We start from the raw sequence: 21491 nt of genomic DNA, 5'->3' as shown, positions 1-21491 counted from the left end.
CTTCAAATGTGTAGCAGAAAAATCTGGATCTCAGCTGCTAGGAGTGTGGTCAGATCTGTGCTTTGGGTTGAAACAGCACGGCTATAAGAAGGATGGAGAAGAGAGGGATGAAACAAGGAAGCCAATTGGAAGTCTGATGCAATAGTCCAAGTGGTAAGAGTCTGAATGAATTCCATGTAGGTGGATAAGTGGTGACAGATATGAGAGATGTGCAGAGAAATGACAAGAAAATATATGTGGTTGAGGGAGGGTGAAAAGTTAAGGATAACACCAAGGTTGCGAACCTGGGTAATTTGAAGGATGGTGGTGCCCAAGACAGAAATAGGGAAGTGAAGAAGCAGCAAAGGTTTTGGTTTTTGTTCCAGGGTCGTGGGTGGGGAAAGGAGAACTTATGTTCTGTTTTATAAACACTGAGTTTGAGATGCCTAATGGGACATTCCATTCCACTGCCTATGTCCAAAAATTAGCATCAATGTGAGACAAGAGCTCTGAAGAGACACTGTGGCTAGATACAGAGATTTGAGTGTCATCTACACAGAGATGATCATTGAATCGGTTGAGCTGATGAGATTACTGAAAGAGGTGAGGGCCCAGAACACAAACGAGGTGAGCTGAAGACTCTAAACACATGAATCCACTGAAGACCTCATCTGGTAACTCATCACAATGTGGAGGGAGGCCTGGATCTGTGGTTGTTCTTCCTGCATAGTCTCTCCACTCCAACCCATCCTCCACTAAACTGTCAAACTGATCTTCCTAAAACACAGGTCTGGCCCCTAGACAATAATCTCCAGTGGCTCCCTCTTACCTTCAGGATCAAATATAAACTCTTGTTTGGCATTCAAAGATCTTCATAAACTAGTCCTTTCCTAACTTTCCAATAGCCTTACACCTCAGGCCCCTCTACAGACTCTGAGATCCAGTGACACTGGCTTCCTTGCCACGCCTCACCCTCATCATGCCAGCTCCAAGCATTTTCACTGGCTATGCCCCATTCCTGGAACACTACTCTTCCTCATCTCTGCCTCCTAGCTGGAACTCAACACAGGTCTTCCTGGCACTATACTGCACTCCCTCATTCAGCTAACTTTAAAAAAAAATAAATAAAAAGGAAGGCGAAGAAATTACACTTGGCATATTTTGATCTTCTACTCATGTTAATCGTATGCAGTGCATACAGGGCTAGGCTTGGGGTCAGGAACAATGAGTTTGAACTCTGCCTCAGACACATACTAGCTGTCTAATCTTGAGGAATTCACTTAGCCTAGTCCGCCTCAGTTTTTTTGCCTGCAAAATAGAGAAAAAAATAGCTACTGCCTCCCACAGTTGTGAAGATAAAATGAAATAGTTGTAAACTGTTTTGCAAACCTTAAAGCAACATAAAACTACTAGCTATTTTTTTGTTTTTGTTGTTTATACTTATTGCTGGGTATTCAAGGCCTGCTTCTTCACCAAATGAAGTCTCCCCTACACCCAACCCCCTGGTTCTAGAGGTGGAACTGATCCAGAAGCTTGAGGGTTCAAGACAAGACTGTAGACTGTGAAGATTTCGTCACATTAGACTCCCCTCCTCACATTCAAATCCTGACTACCCTTTAAACCCCAACTCAGCCTTGATTTCTACAGTCAGCAGTGCTCTTCCCTCACCAAGGTCTCACATAGCATTTTATACATCTAATGTATTTATCATGTGCTGTTTTCTAGATTATAAACTCCAGAAGAAAAAGGACTTGGTCTTATTTGCTTTTTGTTTCTTCCACAGTGATGAGGATGGGACAATTCCAAAGACATGGTCTTTTCCTTTTGGGTGTTCAGATCCCATTCCCATCACTAGAGCCTAGAATAGTACTCTGCAGTCTAAGAATATTTAATAAATATTTGTTGAATACATCCAAATTTTACCATAAGTAGGGCTTAACTTTCCCCTTAACTTTCCAATAGCACTGATGAAAAATTTCCAAGTAATAAATCTGGAGCTTGGCAACAAATACTTTTTAAAATCATCTGACATAAAGAGATTTTAAAACATGAAATCATGAAACTAAATTGAAGCAGACTACAAAATAAAAGAAATATCCATGGCCATGACGGACTTTCACCAACAGAAAAGAGTAAAAAAGTATGCATAACAAAAAGTTCTTCCTTATCTATCTTCATCCCTCAGTCAGGAAATAAAAACTGACCACCTAAAGCTTCAGTTAAGACTGAGGGAGCAAAAAAAAAAAAAGGACTGAGGGAGAACAGGCAATAATTTCTATTCTAGTCTTGTGTCCAACATGAATGCCTTTACAAATGCATACCCACATAAGAAAAGTGCCAGAGAAGGAGGGCTCTCACATCCTGCTCTATATTCTCTCTTTGGCATAAAACAAACCACCACAAAATGCCCACAGTTCACACGAACTTATTCCTAGCTCACTACTCAACTCAAAATCTCAAAACAAATCTACCCTCCAGACGACAGCTTCCAAAATAATGATATTTAGCACTGGTCAACAGATGGGATTTCCCTCAAATATAATTACATTATTAATCAATTTAAAAATTTCCTCTCTGAAAAATCAGTCCCAAAAATTATGTTCCACTTAAATTTCATGTCAACCATTTCCAATATTCTTCTCTAACAACAGTCTAACAAGGTCTACAAATCCCAATTTTTCTTAAGTAGGAGTTTATATTGAACGACTGAAGAGGCAGTAGGGAGTAAATGCCTAGTTCCAAATATTAGTAATTATCTCATCTTACGCAGATTTTCTCACATGCACAGACTGAGAAATTACAAAAATGTATTTTCAATGAACATGTTATGCATGAAAAATTAGACTACAACATTTGCTTTCATGCCATCCTCAAATACACAAGGAGGTGGTATTGACTTAAAAAGTAGGCAAAGAGGGGGCAGCTAGGTGGCACAGTGAATAGAGCACCCAGTCCTTGAGTCAAGAGGACCCTGAGTTCAAAATTCGGCCTCAGACACTTAACACTCACTAGCCATGTGAATTTGGGCGAGTCATTTAACCTCAACTGTTCCACCCTCCCCCCTCCAAAAAGCAAAAAAAATAAAATAAAATTTAAAAGTAGGTAAAGAAGATTTCACAGTAAAGTTATCAACTAAATTAAGTAGTAGCTTCATCTTTTAAAATACAGAAATATTAATCTCCTTTGTCTTAGGATGTCTTTGACAAAAGGATAAAAGTTTCAATCATTAAAAACAAAGGTTTTGATAGTGATACCTTCACCACTCACACTTCTGTAGTCCTTTAACCATGAAAACATAGTTAGCCTAAAATGAATGAATGAAAAAGCATTTGTTAGGTGCTTCCTGTGTGCTGAGCACTGTATAAGCACTCTTTTGGCATTATAAATGAGGTTCCATTGTATTTTGCATAAAGTTCCTATAAAGTGGAAGTTATTAGCTCAGGGCTTCAGTTATTAGGTTACAGACAGGGCTTCAGGTAAGCTGTACTTAAAATACCCACCTTCAGTGTTTCCCTAATTTAAGTACTTAATTATACAGCTACATATAAGTAACACTCATATAACATCACGATTTTTAAATACTTGCTATTTCTTATCTATGTAAAAGTCAAACAGGGGTTCATGTCCACAGGGCAGTCTTACAGTGATTTTACCATACCTATAAACTAAGTCATTTTGACCTTCAACTAAACCTTCCTGTCTGGGATCCATGCAAGAAAGACCCAACAGACACACTATAGTATAAAGTTTACAGTTTAAACTGGCTTCTTGGCTAACTGGTCTGGTGCATATGTTCACCAAACAACTTAGCAGAGTTTTGAAAATAACAAAAACTTTAACATTCAGTCTTTAAGATGGAGAGGAAGCTCGTTTTAAATGCTTAACAGGTGAGATAAAGCACAGGTGCTGGCAGCTACCCTGTTTTAATCAATAAATAAATGAGAGGCACTTCAATCCTTAATTACTTATGAACTGTATAATGACTATATTGGAATGTCTCTGCTATACATAAAACAACAAATATTCACACTTCAAAGTGAATGAAATATATCTTAAAGATAGGCTTGATTTTTTTCCACACACATAAAATAGTCACATTTTGGCATTCAATTTTACCAAAATCTCATACTTAATTCCCAAGAAAACACAACACTGGTTTCAAAGGCTCCAAAGTCACCTGGTAGCTAACATATGTTTTCCTAGTTCAAAAAGCAATTTGCTATTCTCCTACTTAGGGACTTTTCTAAAACCCCTTTGCTTATTTGGTTAAAGGACAATGATCACAAAACCAGGGTACCCCTGACATCAAATGGCAAAGCTGGGAATAACCTCTCCTCCCCTAATATAAAGATGGGAATGTTGAAATAAGGTAATTACATTAAATATAAAATATATTTGGGAGTTAGCTCCTTTTGAGATTAAGGCCAAAATTAGTTTACAACTACAAAATAGTGCTTTTTTGGAAATATTTTAGAAGCATTTTCTTCAGTTTCTATTCTTTGCTGAAATGCAAGAAGTAAGCAATCAATTTTAAATTACTAATAGTCTAAGATTGCTCAAAAATCCTCTAAAAACTGGGTAAAAACAATAAAACTACACTGTAAATATGACAAGCAAGGTAATAAACATAAAAAACTTCAAAGGGGAATTAAATTCTTTTGGATGCTATTCCAAATACAAAATATATTTTGGATTATAGAACAGATTCATGAAAATTTTGGCACAGACACTACACAATGTGGCTTCTCTGCCACACCAAAGCAGTTGTTACCAAAACTATGTCAAAGATGAATGAGAAAATTTACCCCTCTGGTGAATAAAAGGAATTAAGGTGCCAAAAAAGCAATTTTGAATTGAAAAAATGCTCTTATAATGTTGTCAGAAATACTAAAAACAAAACAAAACATGATCTACTCTCTTGTGCTTTCAATTAAATAAAAAGGGAAAGGAGATTATGGAAAGAGACCACTCTCAAAGAGTGTCATCAAACTAAAAAAAAAAGTTTCTGGTGTCTGTAGATTTCATGTTACAGATTCCTGACTAGGCTTAATACATAAATGAACATCCAAAATTACCTTGTAAAATACCTCCAAATTACAATAAACACTCTACAGCAGTAAGTTATACTACAGCCCCAGCTTGATGCCACATTTGTCATGTCCATTTTCAAAGGGCTAGTATTTTCTTAAACAGTTTACAAATACATGCCTAAAAAACATTTTCTGAACCTAAAATCTAAATCAGGGATAGGAAAAGCAACCCAATTGGTTAGAATTAGTTACAGTTTTACCCATTATCTAAGGTTCTTATTTGTAAATAATTTAGTTTGGTTGTCACCATTCATCAAATTAACAAGTTTGTTTCATATGGAACTGTGCAGTCACAATTAAAGAATGACAAATGGAACACCAGAGAGATGGTGTGCTCATAAAGACAGAGGGTCAGCCTAGAGGCCATTAAGAGGTTCAAGTTCAGCCTAAAGAAACTAGTTTAGCGGTCACAAGCAAGTCATTTAACCTCATAGCCCAAGGCAACTCTCCGAGACTCCTAATTACAATACAAAGGAGCTGCAAATCTATACTGGCCCAGAGAGAGTTCCTACATAGAAGCAATCCCACAGAGACCAAAAAAGCCTGGAGCTGACCCAGGCCCTTCACCACCACCAGCTGTTCATAGCCTCATTACACTTTTTTTTTTCCTATCAGTAAGGTCAGGTATTGACACATAGTTACTACCCCTTAGAAGCTTTTCCAATGCCACCCCCTCTAATACTTTAGGAGATTCCCTAAACCCACAACTTCCTGCAACCCCACCCTTTACCCAATTCCACAGCAACAACAGTAATAAGGTGATTTAAAGAGAAACATTACCAGGAAATATGATGGGGACTTTTATCAAGTTCCCTATCTTGTTTTATCTTGGGCTATCCTCATCCTCTGCATCAAATACTAGACATGCAACTAACTCTCCTTAGCTCTCTCCTGCCCAAATTTCCTAAAGAATCTGGCCTTTGGATTAGCCAACACACTACAAAAAGTCTCAATGCACTGATGTGATTATTCAGGACAACCATTTCAGTTTTCTAAAACTTTAGGCAAAGATAATTCCCCCCACCACAGTCCCCATCACACATCCCCTACCCAACTTAGTCAACTGTATTTATTCCTTTAAATAAACATTTCTTATTAAATGACCACAGTGTGCAGGACCCTACAAATAAAACGCTTAGATATTACATGGTTCTTGCCTTCAAGGGACTCAGGTCTTACGGGGATGAGACAAACAGAACCACAATGCACACACACCTACATAAGAGAAATTCAGTCCTGTGTGAGACTCAAAAAGGAAAACTGTTATGATAAGGAGAATTGGGGGTCACATGGGGAGGCTTTATGAAGGTGGTACGTGAACTGGACTCTTATAAATGGGTAGAACCACTATTCAAGGGAATAATTAGAACCATGCTACCCTGCTTTTCATTTTGGGAGAGGACCAGAGACTGGTAATGATGTTTCCCCTCCTGTGTGAACCGGATTTATGTGAGGCTGAATGGCACTCTCTTCCTGAGTCATTAACAAGAGTTAATGACAATTGGTAAAGGCTCTACCCCTGATAGAGTGGTGATGGAATCATGGTGCAGAATTAGACACACACATTTTCAGACTCGACAAATGTGTGGGTTTGTTTTGCTTGACTCTGCTATTTGCTATAAAGATGGGGTTTTTCCCTTTTTTATTTTCTGGGAAGAGTGAGATAAGGGGGAACTAGCAATGATGCTGCCCTTCCCTCCCCAAGAGAAAAGGAACAGAAGAATAAAATGCAAGAAGGAAGTTTAGAAAGCATCACAGAGAAACAGGATTACTAAACTGATTATATGCTTTTTTTAAAAAGCAAACTATAAATAAAAGGGTTTCGCATACAACCTTTTTTTATTATTTGCATACAGAAAGTTCTTTTTTTAGTGTTCATTAAATTCAGATGAAAAAATTATTTTAAAAGAAATAAAAAGAATGAGTAGGAATCTGACAAAGTGAGAGAGGGGATAATAATACTAGAGAAACCTGAAAAGACACACTGGTATATAATAACTCATCTTTGGCCATGAGCTAGAAAATCCTCCCCTGCCTCCCTGGACTCACAACAAGAAAAGACTACCCTATCTGAGTCCAAAAGCTAGTTCTTCCCCTCAGTCCTCTAGAGTTGCAGTCCTTGGTACCTCCTTCTCTAGTATTATAAAGAGATCTCTATGCATTTGACTTTTTGGAAATTACCTATCTTCTTACTTTGCACCACTGCTATTTTAACTGGATTTCCCAAGATCAATACAGTTTCTAGCTTGTTTGTTTTTCCAGTCAGTTATGTTCTTCATAATCTGTTGACACCCTGTTGCGACCACTACCAGTGCCTATCTAATACCTTGTATTTCTTTTCTTTATATACTTATATATGTACTTGCTGTCACTCCCATCAGAAGACAGAGACATGAGACAGGAGAGCAGAAACTGTTTCATTCATTGTATTTGTATCCCTAGGGCTTATCACAATGCCTGGCACAAAATAGATGCTTAATAAATGCAGGCTTATTGATTGATACTATCTACACCACAGGAGCTTCAGCCTCCATGGCCTCCCACCCATCAGACTGGCAAAGTTGACAAAAGACATACAGGGCATATGGTAAGGTAACACACATACTCGTGGTAGGACTGTGAATTATGCTTTAAAAAGATGAGTATATATCTCTTTGACCAAGAGATTCCACTGAAGGTCAAAGACAAAGGAAGATCCCATATATACCAAAATATGAATTGTAGTACTTTTGTGGGAGCAAAGAACTAGAAACAAAATGCCCTTCAACTAGGAAACGGTTGCACAAATTGTAGCACATAAGTATAATGGAACATTACTGTTAGAAATTAAAAATATGAAGAATTCAAAGAAACATGGAAAGATATGCCAAATGATGTAGAGAGAAGTTAACAGAAGTAATGGGTTAGAGCAGAATGAGATAAGACATTTTCAGATCTGATCACCATTGATTCGTTTTGTTTGACTACACTAATCTGTGTAAGGGAGAAGAGGTGGTGAGACCCCAGCATAACTGCAGGAAGTTAACAGTGATGAAAAAATTTTTAAATGAAAAGAATCAATAAAACCTTTTTCAAAAGTCAAGATGTATATTTGGTTGTTAAACAATTCAGATTTGGGTTATTAATCTCAAACCTACCAGGCAAACATTCTAAGCTTAGAATCCCTATATTCCTATGTGGAAGGAAAAAAGTTAAATACAAAAATGTTACGGAGTGAAAAGACTTCCTTCAATTACCTTTCATACCTGCAGCCTACCCAGAATGCCTCTCTAAGCATAAAAACAAATACATTTTAAAGTGGCATAAGTATCTGAATAAAAGCTTTTAGTGAAGACTTATACACAAACAGCTACATAAAAGATAACAAGACAGAAATATATGACCAGAAAAGAGGACGGATCAATTGTGTAGTGAGAGAATCTGTATCAGGACAGCATAAGTGCTGCACTAGTATCCACAAAATATTAAAGGAACTAGAGGAAGTTCTCTAGCACCTTAAGTAGACCTTCTATAACAAACCAATGGAAAGATACAAAAGGGAATCATTCAGAACAGAAATCAATAGATGGTTAAGTGATGAGGGCAACCGTGATGGTACCTTGAAGAGTAGGTCGGGTGCTTAATACACATTTGAACAACTGAACCAATTATCATCATAATATACATACTGTAATTGTACCAAGACTCAAAGGAAATAAGGACTGAACCACCAAACCAAAGACCTGAAAATCAACAAGCCTAATGCAACAAAGTTAGAAAGTTTACCATTTAATTTTTAGCCAGTACCAATACCTACTACTATAACACAACTTTTAACACAGTGGAAAAATTACACTCTCAAGTCTTTCCTCTAAGTGGTCTAATCTACTTTTCCTTCAACTTGATACTAATTCCTAACAGGGCTGTAGGTAGTAATATTTTTTATACAAATGATGAAGTGATTACTGGCTACCACAACAAGAGAATCTAGCAATACTATCACTGGGACCTAGCGCTTATTATTTCTGATGTCTGCTGTTGATGAGGTACCATGAGGGGCTATGACCCAAAGGCACACAAAATTTGAAGTGAGATTTAATATGGTAACTACATTTTTATTAGAGTTCAAATGCGTGAAGCTCCATCCATTAAAATAAACACACTATTGAACCAATCTGGAAGTATAATAAGGTACATCATATGTTTCTCTGGCAATCTGGGGAAGCCTATGGACTCCTCAGAAAATGTTTTTAAATAATGGAAGGAAATGCAAAATTTTAGTTCGATGTATTTTTTTCCCCATCCAAATTCATAAACCCCCCTGAAATCTAATCTCTGAGCCCAGTAGACACTGATACTTTCCTCTATGCAGGTTTTCAGAAATATCCTTCTGAGTCTCCTTTGCTGGACCCTTATCCAAGTCATACCCTCTAACCATAAAAGGTTCCTACAGGGTTGTGACCTGGGCCCTCTTTTCCTCTCCCTTTACACTACTTTACTTGGTGATCTCATTAGTTCCCATAGATTTATTTATCATGTCTCTGCTGCTGATTCTAAAATCTACATATCCTGGCAAAAACCCTCTGCTGACCTCCAAGCTCACATCTCCCATTGCCTCTCTGATATCTCAAGACCAACAGACCTCTTAAATTCAACATATCCAAAACTGAATTTATCCTCCTTCCCTGTAAAATCTCCCCCCCTCCTAAATTCCCTGTTACTGAAGAAGGCAACACTATTCTCCCAGTACCTCAAGCTTGCAACCTAGGTATCATCCTCAATTCTTCTATCTCTCACCCCTCCCCCCCATATTCAATCTCTTGCCAATACCTGCTGATTTCACCTTTGCAACATCTCTTGAATATGACCCCTTCTCTCCTTTGAAAGTGCCACCACTTTGGTACAGGCCCTTATCACCTCACTCTTGGACTACTATAATAGCATGGACGGGTCTGTCTGTCTCGAGTCTCTCCTCATCTCCAATCCATCTTCCTTTGGCTGTGAACATGATTTTCCTAAAGCACAGGTCCAACTATATCATCACCCCAATCAATAAATTCTAGTGGCTCCCTATGGCCTCCCAGGATCAAATACGAAATCCTCTGCTTGGTATTCAAAGCTCCACCTGCCATCACTAATTTTCCAGTCTCCTTATACTTTATTCCCCTAGCACACATTCCTTTGATCCAACGACACTGGCTTCCTCACTATTCCTTCAACAAGACACTCCATCTCTTGACCCCAGACATGTTCTCTGACTGTCCCCCACACCCAGAGTGGCTCTCCCTCTACATCTCTGCCAGTTAGTTTCCCTGGCTTCCTGCAAAACTCAACTAAAATCCCACCCTCTACAAGAGGCATATCCCAACCTCTCTTAATTCTACTATCTTCTCTCTTTTAATTGCTTTTTATTTTTCCTGTATATAACTTATTCATACCTATTTATTTGCCTCTTTTTGTATCCCTAGTGCTTAGCACAACACATGGCACATACTAGGAGTTTAAATAAATGCCTACTGATTGACCCACAAGAATTTACCATCTAGAAATCCTTCTTTAATCTCCATTATATTCTAAGTTATTAATAAAAATTGGTGATCAAGCAATAGGCAACAACCAATTTATCTCAAAAAAGACATGAGGTTTCCAAGAGTTTATCACCTCCCCAAAAAGCTCTTATTATACAGAATTACTCTAAATAAGTTGGTCTGAAATTGGGCTTTGTGGTACACATATAATATTGTGTTGTCATACTGTCCTTCCTATTTATTAGTATTATTTTTTTTTGCTTTTTAGAGAGGGGAAGATAGGGCAGTTGGGGCTAAGTGACTTGCCCAAGGTCACACGGCTAGTTTTGTGTTAAGTGTCTAAGGCCATATTTGAACTCAGGTCTTTCTGACTCCAGGGCCAGTGCTCTCTTCATTGCGCCACCTTGCCACCCCCTTCCTATGTAATTCTTATAAGCTGGCAAAATGTTGAAGTTTGTCCCTTCCCAACCCCTCCCCCACCCCCCAAAAAATCCTATTCTTGGAGAATAGAGTTCTTGGATGGATTTCACCATAATCTGACTGTTCTTAAGAACTGAGAGGGGTGCAGGGGGAGGCCGGTCAGGTGGCGCAGTCAGTAAGACCGCCAACCCCAGCCCAGGATCGATTCCAGCCTCAGATACTTGGCACCCACACAACATAAAGGGCCATGTAACCTTGAGCAAGTTACTTCACCCCAACTGCTTTAAAAAAAACAAAAAACTGAGCAGGAGAGAACACCACAATGTAGCCATGATTCTTCTCACAAACAACTCTTCAATATTCAATCAGCCCTAAAAACTATTTCTCCATTCAAATTTCAGTATTGTCACCATTTTCCTCTACTCATTTTTATGGTCTAATGAGGATCAAAATCCCTTCTAATCCTCAAAAGCTAAATGAGGTCTTCAGGGTAATATTTAATTTTTAGGCTTGTCAGACTACATTGTCCTTTGTCAGATTTGAAGGTAATGGGAGCATGTTACATGTCTGCTTCAGATTAAATAAATTACTACAGAAGCCAGGATTCTTCCCAACCTCGTCGGTTCAGCAGCTATGATTCGTTTTATCCCCAGAGTTTTTTCTATATTTCTCTAATCAATTGAAAGAATTTAATTTCTATTGGGAATTTTTTATTTTTTGCTTTTTGGAGGGGGAAGATAGCACAATTGGGGTTAAGTGACTTGCCCAAGGTCACATGGCTAGTCTTGTGTTAAGTGTCTGAGGCCATATTTGAACTCAGGTCTTCCTGACTCCAGGGCCAGTGCTCTATCTACTGCACCACTTAGCCACCCCAAGAAATATTTTTAACCCAAATTGTTTAACCACAGAGTTTCTATGAACTCATACTCAGATAAATTAACAGTCTCCTTATTAAGTAGGAAATAATATTCTTTCCAGGAATCACTGGTGACCTTTTTAGGTTCAGAACTGCGATTTCATCAGTGTAGGGAATTCCCAAGTATAGAAATTCCTGTCAATGATACAGCAGAGCCACTAACTTTAGAGTCTTCAGAGTTGTTTGATGTTCTGAGAAGTCATGATTTCCTCAGGGTAACACAGCTAAATATGTATCAGAGGCAAAATTTGAACCCAGGTCTTCTGAATTCTAGGATTCCACAAAGAAGATAGAGGGTCACTGCCTCTCTAGTAGTCATGTGGAACTTCTAAATTAGACTTTTTAAATCATCAGCTACACACTTTGGAATTTTAATTTAATCCCCACCATTTCACTCTCTTTTAAAAAAAAAAAATTAAAAGCCTAGTATGTTTTACATCATGTTTGAGACTTTTTGCTATCAAAAAGCCCATTTTTTCTGTACTAGCTTCCAGCATACAAAGTTGTGCAAAAACCAAAACATACACAAAAATAAATTAAAGAACCAAATGCAGAGTGATAAATTAGCAAGGTAAATTGCTGAGTTTATTTAAAACCACTAGCATGTGTAGTGTTTTCCATATTGTTCATCTTTTTATTCATGAAAGTTCGGTTGATTGATAGATTTCTTAGAAGCTAGACTCTTATATTTCAATATAGTGGGAGCTGAATTCTTATAAATTTGAAAACAATGACTGCTCATAAACACAAAGCAGACAGAGGGGAAGGGAAAGTAAATTGGAAATATTCATACACCAAAGCAAAAAGGTGAGGAGCTTAAAAATTAGTACAATACCCAGAAATAACTGGCCATGTAACCTTGAACAAGTTACTTAACCCCAATTACTTTAAAAAAAAATTAGTACAATACTCAAAAATATCCCTCATACAATATACCAATGACTTCTTTCTAAGAAAGACATGGGGGCAGAGTAGAAGCAGGACCTCCCTGCTGCTCCAGCTTCCACCTTCCCCAATCCATATGAAAAGGGGACTCTAAACAAACTTTGGAACTGCAGAACCCACAAAATGACACAGAGAAGCTAACCTCCCGCTGAGGGCAGCCTGGGAAGCCGGAATCGGCCAGGGCAGCGCTCTGGGAGCCAAGCCCAGCCCCAATGAGGCTTTAGCCCCAGGGCGGGCCTGACCAGCCACAGGCCTGAGGGACTCCAGATCAGCAGCAGCTGTGGCCATTTCTAGATTTATCAACACACAGATGCGAAGGACAAAGTGAGAGGTCAGTGCAGTCTGGACTTTGGGACCCAGTGAGTGGGAGTGCGTGGCTTTTGCCCCTGGAGCTAGAAGCCGCTGAGCTGCCAGCACAGCCAGCCAGCACCACATGGCAGCTTCAACTCCTGGCCTACAGAGTGTAGGGGGACCAAACACCAGTCTGAGGGGTAATTGCTCTTGCTTTAATCTTCTTGGATCTGGATTGCAGTCTAGGGTGGAGGTCCCTGGGGTGTGTGTCCAGCTTGCCAGAAGATGTGGAGACCTCGGAGAGGGCACCCTGGCAGCTGAGAAAACCCTAGCGTTTGAGACAAAATCTCCCATCTGGTGGCAGAGTCCTACTGTGGCAAAAAGCCCAGGGGTCAAGTGACTGAGGGGCGACACGACCAGGCAAAGGAAACAAAGCAGACAAAAGATTCCAACATTAGACTCCTATTTTGGAGACAAAAAGGAGCAAATCATGGAACAAGAGGAAGACAGTGAAGGCAGAACTCCTGGACCAAAAGCTTCAAAGGAAAATACGAGCTGGTTACAGGCCATAGAGGACCTTAAGAAGCAGATAAGAGAAGTGGAGGAAAAATTGGGAAGAGAAATGAGAACAATGCAAGAAAATTACAAAATGAGTCAACAGCCTGAGGAAAATAGCACCTTAAAAAAAGGCCATGAGGAGAGGAATGCCTTAAAAATCCAAATTTGCCAGATGGAAAAAGAATCTCAAAAGCTCAGTGAGGAGAATCATTCCTTCAGAATTAGATTGGAACAAATGGAAGATAATGACTTTATGAGAAATCAAGATGCTGTTAAACAGATCCAAACAAATGAAAGAATAGAAGGCAATGTAAAATATCTCATGGGAAAAAAACCACTGACCTGGAAAATAGATCCAGGAGAGATCATTTTGAAATTATTGGACTGCCTGAAAGCCATGATCAAAGTAAGAACCTAGAAATCATCCTCCAGGAAGTTCTCAAAGAAAACTGCCCTGATGTTTTAGAACCAAAGGGCAAAATAGAGGTTGAAAGAATCCACCGATCACCTCCTGAAAAAGATCCCAAAAAGAAAACTCCTAGGAATATTATAGCCAGGTTCCAGAGTTCCCAGATTAAGGAGAGAATATTACAAGCAGCCAAGAAGAAACAATTTGAATATTGTGGAAACACAATCAAGATAACCCAAGATCTGGCAGCTTCTACACTGAGGGATTGAAGGGCTTGGAATATGATATTCCAGAGGTCAAAGGAGCTGGGATTAAAACCAAGAGTCACCTACCCAGCAAAAGTGAGTATCATGTTTCAGGGGAAAATATGGTCATTCAGTGGAATAGAGGACTTTCAAGCATTCTTGCTGAAAAAACCAGAGTTGAATAGAAAATTTGACATTCAGATACAAGAAGCAAGAGGAACATGAGAAGGTAAACAGGGAAAAGAAATCATAAGGAACTTATCAAAGTTGAACTATTAACATTCCTACATGGAAAAACAATTAATTGTAACTTATGAAACTTTTCTCAGTAGTTGAAGGAAATAGAAATATATATGTCTATATGTGAGGGTATATGGGCATATGAATACATATGTGAATGTGTGTATATATGTTTACAGATATATATAGATAGAGGGCACAGGACCAATTTAACAGGAAGGGATGATACTTAAAAGGTGAAATTAAGAGGTGAGAGAGGAATATAATGAGAGGAGATGGGGAATGACAGAATGGGGTAAACTATCTCATATAGAGGAGGCAAGGGAAAATGGTTACAATGGAGGGGAAGAACAGGAAGGCAAAAGGGAATGGGTCAACCTTATTCCCATTGAATTTGGCTTAAGGAGGGAATGAAATACACACTAAATAGGGTATCTCACCCTCCAGGAGAGTCGGGGGGGAAGGGGTGAGAGGGGGGATGATGGAAGGGAGGGCAGGCTGGGGGGGAGGGAAGTTGGAAGCACCCACTTTTGAAAAGGGATGGGATCAAAGCAGAGAATAGAACAAGTGGGAGATGGGATAGGAGAAAGGGAAATATAGTCAGTCTTTTACAATATATCTATCATGTTATTGTTTTGCATTAGCCACACATTTAAAATCTATACTGAACTGCTTATCTTCCCAAGGGTGGGTGACAAGGGAGGAAGGGAATGAATCTGGAATTCAAAGTTTTAAAATCAAATATTCAAATGTATATATACATACTATTATTAATACTACTTTACATGTAATTGGGAAATAAGATATACAGGCACTGGGGCATAGAGATCCACTGGAAAAGTCGAAAGGGGTATGGGAGAAAATATGGGAGAGAGCAGATTGGAGAAGGGGATATCCTGTGGGACTGCTATTTTGGGGCAGTGAGTAGGGGAAAAGCGGGGAGAAAATTTGTAACTCAAAATCTGGTGGAAATGAATGATGTAAATCATAAGTTAATAAAGCATTTGAAAAAAAAAAGAAAGACATGGTAGAGCAGAGGGACGGAAAGGAGACGGGGCCTGTGATTACATCCATCTTTAATAACGTAATACCATGAACTTACAATGCTTATAATTCATCAGGGTGACTAAAATTTTTTTATTTTAAAAAGTTATCCTTTCCCATATCCTCTTCATATAGCATCAACTCCTTCTATTTCCTGTAGCCAAATCTATGAAACTGCTAGTCACTGGTATATATACAATAAATCCATCATAATGCCCATAGAGCTAAAAGCTTTCACATTATGAAAAAGAGAGGCCTAGACAGTTTGGAACAGTTAATGATTTTTTTTTTTTGGCACTCAACTATTCCACCTGCAAATCCAGCATATTCCCCCTAGAGAAACTGCTATCCTTCCAGTGGTCACTAGTGATTTGTATGAAAAAAATAAAAAATACTTCTTAAAAGGGTGGGGAGGAGAGAAATAGACCAACTAGTCATATAACTAGCCAGCTACAGGCTTACTTCAATAGTATACCTAACTATTCCAAAGTCTGCCATAATCTTTTAATTTGATAATCCTATTACTTTTCATTTAAAACATTATTAACAGGTAACACATTCACATGGGGAAAATTATATACATGTATATACATATAAACATCTACCCATAAAATTTACCTTTCAGCAGAGGCAGAGGTGTTAACTCAATAGGCTTGCCCTGAGACCTGAACTGTGAGGAGCTCTGCGACCTCTTCTGTCTGGCTTTCCTGACGGACTTCCGAGAAAATCCGTCTACTTTATCCACTGATGGAGGAGTGGTTGGTGCTGAGGACATATCCCTACTGAAGAGAAAGTAGTATTATAAATATGGTCCCAAAAGCAAATGCAAAAAGGTGCTAGGCCCAAGTTAAATACTAAAAATCACATAAATGACGCCTATAAAATTAAAAGTAAACTGGTAGTATGCTACAAGTATGAAAGAAATAAGCAATATCAGAAGTTTGATCAATTACTCTGCTATGCTGTTTTCCTCTGGACATACCATTTCTAGATTCTAAGATGCTTCTTATGGAGTCTTGCTTCCTTAAATAATGTTAAAACCATCAAATCACATTTATAAATTAAAACTAGAAAATCTTAATACATTTTCCCCAAATATTTAGAACTATGAACGACATCCAGATCTTTCCTTTTTTTTTTATTCTAGCAACTATATCATTACTTTACCAAGAAGTGAAGCAAAATTATCACAATTATATAGAGATGACTTTTAGCATGTTATCTATGATAAAATGTCCCACAGTGCAAATGATGACAGGTTCAATTACTTTGTAAAGAATACATAAAAGGGCATGATTAAAATTATTTCAGAGATGTGGCTTCTTTTTGAATGAAGCTATCTTATATTATTAAAGTTGAATATAAAAAACTATGATGAAATCATGCAGTAAACACAGCTGAACTCAATAAAAATTCATAGCCTTCTCAGACAACCAAATTGAATTTTGAATTCCCCTGATGTTTAGGCAATGAAGTTCATCACCACCTAATATCAAACAGACTCCCCCCTCCCAAAAGGAGGTTCTTCACACTCTCAAATAAATTAAAAAGGATGTACCCTAAAAGTAACAAGGCTTATACTTGTTTTCTTTCAGCACCTGAAACAGATGCTACCATCTCCATAACACTAAGGCCCCAAGGCAAGATTAATGGTACAGTAAGACAGAAATACCACATATGGAGAAATGCTGAAATACAATAACTCATCTGCAGTTCCAATATATAAAACAAGTATTTTTTACAGAAGAGAGTAAAGAACTTTCTCCTTGATTTTAAATGCATTTACCTGAAGTCTAAATTTAAAAAAAAAAAAAACATGCCCAACATACACAGACAGAGATTTTAGTTTTTTAAAAATCTGTTTCATTTTCTTCAAGGACCTTTTTTTCCAGCTGATCAGAGTACCCAAACTTTCTTAAAAAAAAAAAAAGAAAATCTATCCATGTGATCTTAAATATAAACACAGGAGCTAAAATGGAATTGCATACTATTAAAGGATACAAGTCACAAGAGATCACTTAAAAATTTCAAGATACAGTTTTGCACTGAATTTAGGAACAGCCTCTATACCCTGGTTTATGAATTAAATTCCCTAAATCCTGTTTCCCTCATTCCTTTCATTTCCCTTTTCCACTCTCCCTCCCCCATTGCCAACTTTGAATCTCTGGTACATGACAGATACCAAGAAAGAGTTTATAAAAACAGAGAATTTCAACGACTTGCCGCTTTTGTCCAGAGTGAAAAATGAATGTCAAGAATGCCAACCCCAGGGGTGGCTAGGTGGCACAGTGAATAGAGCACCAGCCCTGGAGTCAGGAGAACCTGAGTTCAAATCAGGCCTCAGACACTTAACACAAAAACTAGCCGTGTGACCCTGGGCAAGTCACTTAACCCCAATTGCCCTCCAAAAAAAAAAAAAAAGGCAAAGAATGCCAACCCCAAGGGGCTACATACTTGATATCTATCAATAGGTTGTATGAAAAAGCAAAGAAGGAACAGGTTAAAGCCGAATTTAAGGAGCCTTTATTTTCCTGGACAGCAAGCACTGAATATTTTCCAGGGAGTTAAAACCCAAAAAGGAGGGAAGGAAGCAGAGAGAGATAGGGATGGGGAAGTTAGAAAGGGAAGAGAGAAATGGGGAAAAAAGATAGGGATGGGGAAGAAAAAAGGATGGAGAGAATGATGGAGAAGGGGAAAAGAAAAGAAATGGGGGAAAAGGGAAGCAGAGAGAGATGGGGATGGAGAAGATGAAATGTAGTAAAGGAATGAGAGGAAGAAATGGGGATGGAGGAGAGGAAGAGATAGGGACTGAGGAGAGAGGAAAGAAGAAAGAAGAAAAGAGGGGGAAGGGGGAAGAGAAGATGAGATGGAGAAAAGGAAGGAGAGGAGAAGAATGGGGATGGAGAAAGAGATGGGAATGGAAGAGAAGAGGAAGGAAAAGGGAAGAGAGAGGGGGTCTAGAGTCAGAGGGGATACCACCCACTCCTCTCCCTTCCCCGCCCCCCCCCCCGCCCCCCAGCTCCACTAAAGAGAAGCCGCAGCTCAAACCTCTCCACCAAACAAGCCGGGGCCGCGGGTGGGTGCAGGGGAGCGGGGGGGAGGGGGGGGAGAATGTGACCCCGATCCCGGAAGGGAAGGGAAAGGGGTGGAAGAAGTGTTAATGAAAAGAGGCGGGACCATTTCCAGGTAACTGAGCCGAGCGGAGCGCGCTCCGGCCAGGCCTGGCCTCCGACCGGGGCGAGTGGCAAGCAGGTTTCTTCCCCCGGAGGGCGGGCTGGCAGAGGCCAGCCTCGGGCAGGTCCGGGCTGGGAGGCATGGGGGCGAAGTTACCTTGAAGCTCCTGAGAGAGAATCCGGAGATGATGGGTGGTTCCTGGATGAGGGAGCGGGGCCGCAGTGAATGGGAGGCTGGCAGCAGCGGCTGCGGCGGCGTGAGGCGGCGGGGAGGCCGGAGGACGGGAGGGAGCCCCAGGCGTGAGGTGTCTCTCCCTCTCCGGCTCGGCTCGGCGGCGGCGGCGCCTCTAGGCCTCACAGCGGTACCCAAGGGCTCCGGCTCCCGCAGTGGCGGCAGCAGCTTCACGATCCTCCCCCGCGGGCCCGTCCCATCAAATCGGCATCCACCCCGCTGCGGCCTGGCGGTTCCTCACTCACATTCCCGGCGGGCGGCGCCTTTGCTCGTTGCCCGGGACCCGGCGGCGGCAGCGACGACGTAGGGAGTGGGGAAAAGGTAAGGGAGGGAAGCTGGATTCCCCGCCGCAGCAAGAGGGAGGAGGAAGGAAGAGGAGGAGCTGCAGATGCCGGAGCCGCAGATGCCGGAGCCACTGATCGCTACCCGGGGTAGGTTTCAGTCAATGCCGCTTTTCTCTCTCCTATTGTCAATATCACCAAGCCGCTGAGTCCATGGCACACGCGCAACCGAACATGCTGGCGACCAGCACCCGCCCCCCGCAGCTGCCCACTGGAGCCTTTAAAAGGGAAGTGCTGCCCCATTGGTCCGCGTGCGCTTTCACTCCTACTCCAGCATGTTAGGCTGAGAGCTGGTCCGGGATTGGCGGTGGGGGGGCGGGGAGACGGCCAGGGTGGGAAGAAAGAAGGTTGCTGATTGGGCTGGCGAGTGTCGTTACCCGGATGCTACGGCGGTCTCTGGCCCCGCAGTGGTCGTTTCCTGCACCTGCCTGCACTCAGTTGCTAATGACCCACCAGGAGGCTTAGGACTCTGGGACTCCTTGTACCTGGCTGCTTTAGAGGGGGTTCCGGGAAGACCAAGTGCTTCGGTGCCCGTTGCCTGTCCGACAAAGGAAACGGCAGCCTCCGGCGAGGGGACCCTGATGGGAGATCGATGAGGAAGCTGCCTCCCTTCCCACCGCTAGAGCTGGTCTTAGCTTTCGCCTCCCCCGGAGGGTTATGCAGCAAGGGTAAGGGGGTCTGGTGACCCTGAAACCGCAGGAGAAGGCTCCTGGCAGTGCAACTGCAGCCCACTTCCTCTGCCAGGTTGATTGTGGTGGTGGCCCGCAATCCAGGATTTCTCTGCCCTTAGTTCGCCGTCTACACTGAATCTGGGAAACCGTCCTGCACTGGGGACCAGAGCCCAGGGTTCCTGACCAAGGAGTCTCGGAAGGACGCTCCGATTCCCCGGCTTCCATCTGTACCATTGTTTTGTTCTGTCCTCCCTTTTCCAAATTAATAATCCTGTGTTTTATCTTTTCTGCTTCGTTTGCAAGAGTTAGGAAGGCAGTGATCATGAAGAAACAGTTATTCTAGTTCACGTGGACATAGATAGGATCGTTAATTTGGAACTGGAAGGAACCTTAGCGTTCATCTGACCCAGCCTCTCCTTTGGCAGGTAAGGAAACTAAGACCCAGAGAAGTTATGTGACTTGTCCGAGGTCACATAGATTAAGTGGCAAAGCCAGGATTCAGCCCAGTCTCTCTGACTCACAGTGCTTGGACGTTATGTTTGACACGGGTACCAAGGAAGGGAAAATTGGTATAATGCAACGACCATAACTAGCCAGTGGTCATAATACCTCTGGTACCATATTGGAAACTTTTTATGAGGTTTCTCCTCTTCCCTTAGTTTCCTTACCTGTATAGTAAGGATAATAGTACCTGACCTTGCTTCTTCACAGGTTTACAAGGCTCAAGTAAAATAAGATATGTAAAAGTGCTTTAAAAATTGTTAAGTCTCACACAACAAGAATTAAAATGTAGTATGGCCTCCACAAGGAATTCTATCCCTTCTTATCTCTGTCTTTTAGAATCCCTAGGTCATTTAAAGTTTTAACTCAGGTGCCCCTGAATCCTTTCACGATCAATTGCTAACCCCACCACCCAAAAATTAAGTTTTATTTCATCTCTACATAGCTTGTATTTAATTTTCAGTGTACATGATCTCCCCTTCGTATCCCCCAGCAAGTTCCTTGAATGCAGGAACTGCTTTCATTTTTGTTCATTTCTTCTCTAGTGCCTGCATAGCACAGTACCTAGCACACAGTAGATGTTTAATAAATGCTTGTTGTTGGGGCGGCCAAGTGGCTTAGCAAGTAAGAGCACCGACTCTAGTGTCAGGATGACCTGGGGATCAAATCTGGGCTCAGATACTTAGCACCACACCCAGAAATAACTGGCCCTGTAACCTTGAGCAAGTTACTTAACCCTGATTGCTTAAAAAAAAAAAAACGAAAAAAAAATAAATGCTTGTTGACTTGATCAACAAAAAATTTTTTATTAAAGAATTAGGTACCGTGGATACAAAGTTAAAAGCAGAAGTCTGCTTTCAAGAATGTATGTCATATATGTTATCTCTCCTACAAATGTAAAATACTTTTATTACAAAATAACTATAAGT

The 21491-nt window shown here is 40.5% G+C and overlaps 1 protein-coding gene across 3 annotated transcripts in view; it reads right to left on the bottom strand.

The window, feature by feature from the left end:
• PPP2R5E (protein phosphatase 2 regulatory subunit B'epsilon) overlaps window positions 1–19567 on the bottom strand; it is a 203118-nt gene extending 183551 nt beyond the window's left edge. The window contains exons 1-2 of one of the 3 annotated variants that reach the window (XM_069092025.1): window positions 18975–19567; window positions 16263–16426 (exon numbers count right to left, since the gene is read on the bottom strand). In XM_069092025.1, coding sequence (XP_068948126.1) covers window positions 16263–16419 — 157 coding nt within the window. In that variant the 5' untranslated portion in view covers window positions 16420–16426; window positions 18975–19567. The remainder of the gene's footprint in view (window positions 1–16262; window positions 16427–18974) is intronic. The other 2 variants (XM_069092023.1, XM_069092024.1) reach the window with 2 other exon arrangements.
• Between the last annotated feature and the right edge of the window lie 1924 nt (window positions 19568–21491).

This window comes from Petaurus breviceps, unplaced genomic scaffold (genome assembly GCF_028583685.1).
Source record: "Petaurus breviceps papuanus isolate PSGF00001 unplaced genomic scaffold, PetGlider_PUasm1.0 189, whole genome shotgun sequence".
In the NCBI taxonomy this organism is placed as follows: Eukaryota; Metazoa; Chordata; class Mammalia; order Diprotodontia; family Petauridae; genus Petaurus; species Petaurus breviceps.
The sequence above is the reverse complement of the archived record's forward strand: the minus strand, read 5'-3'. Positions and strand labels throughout refer to the sequence as shown.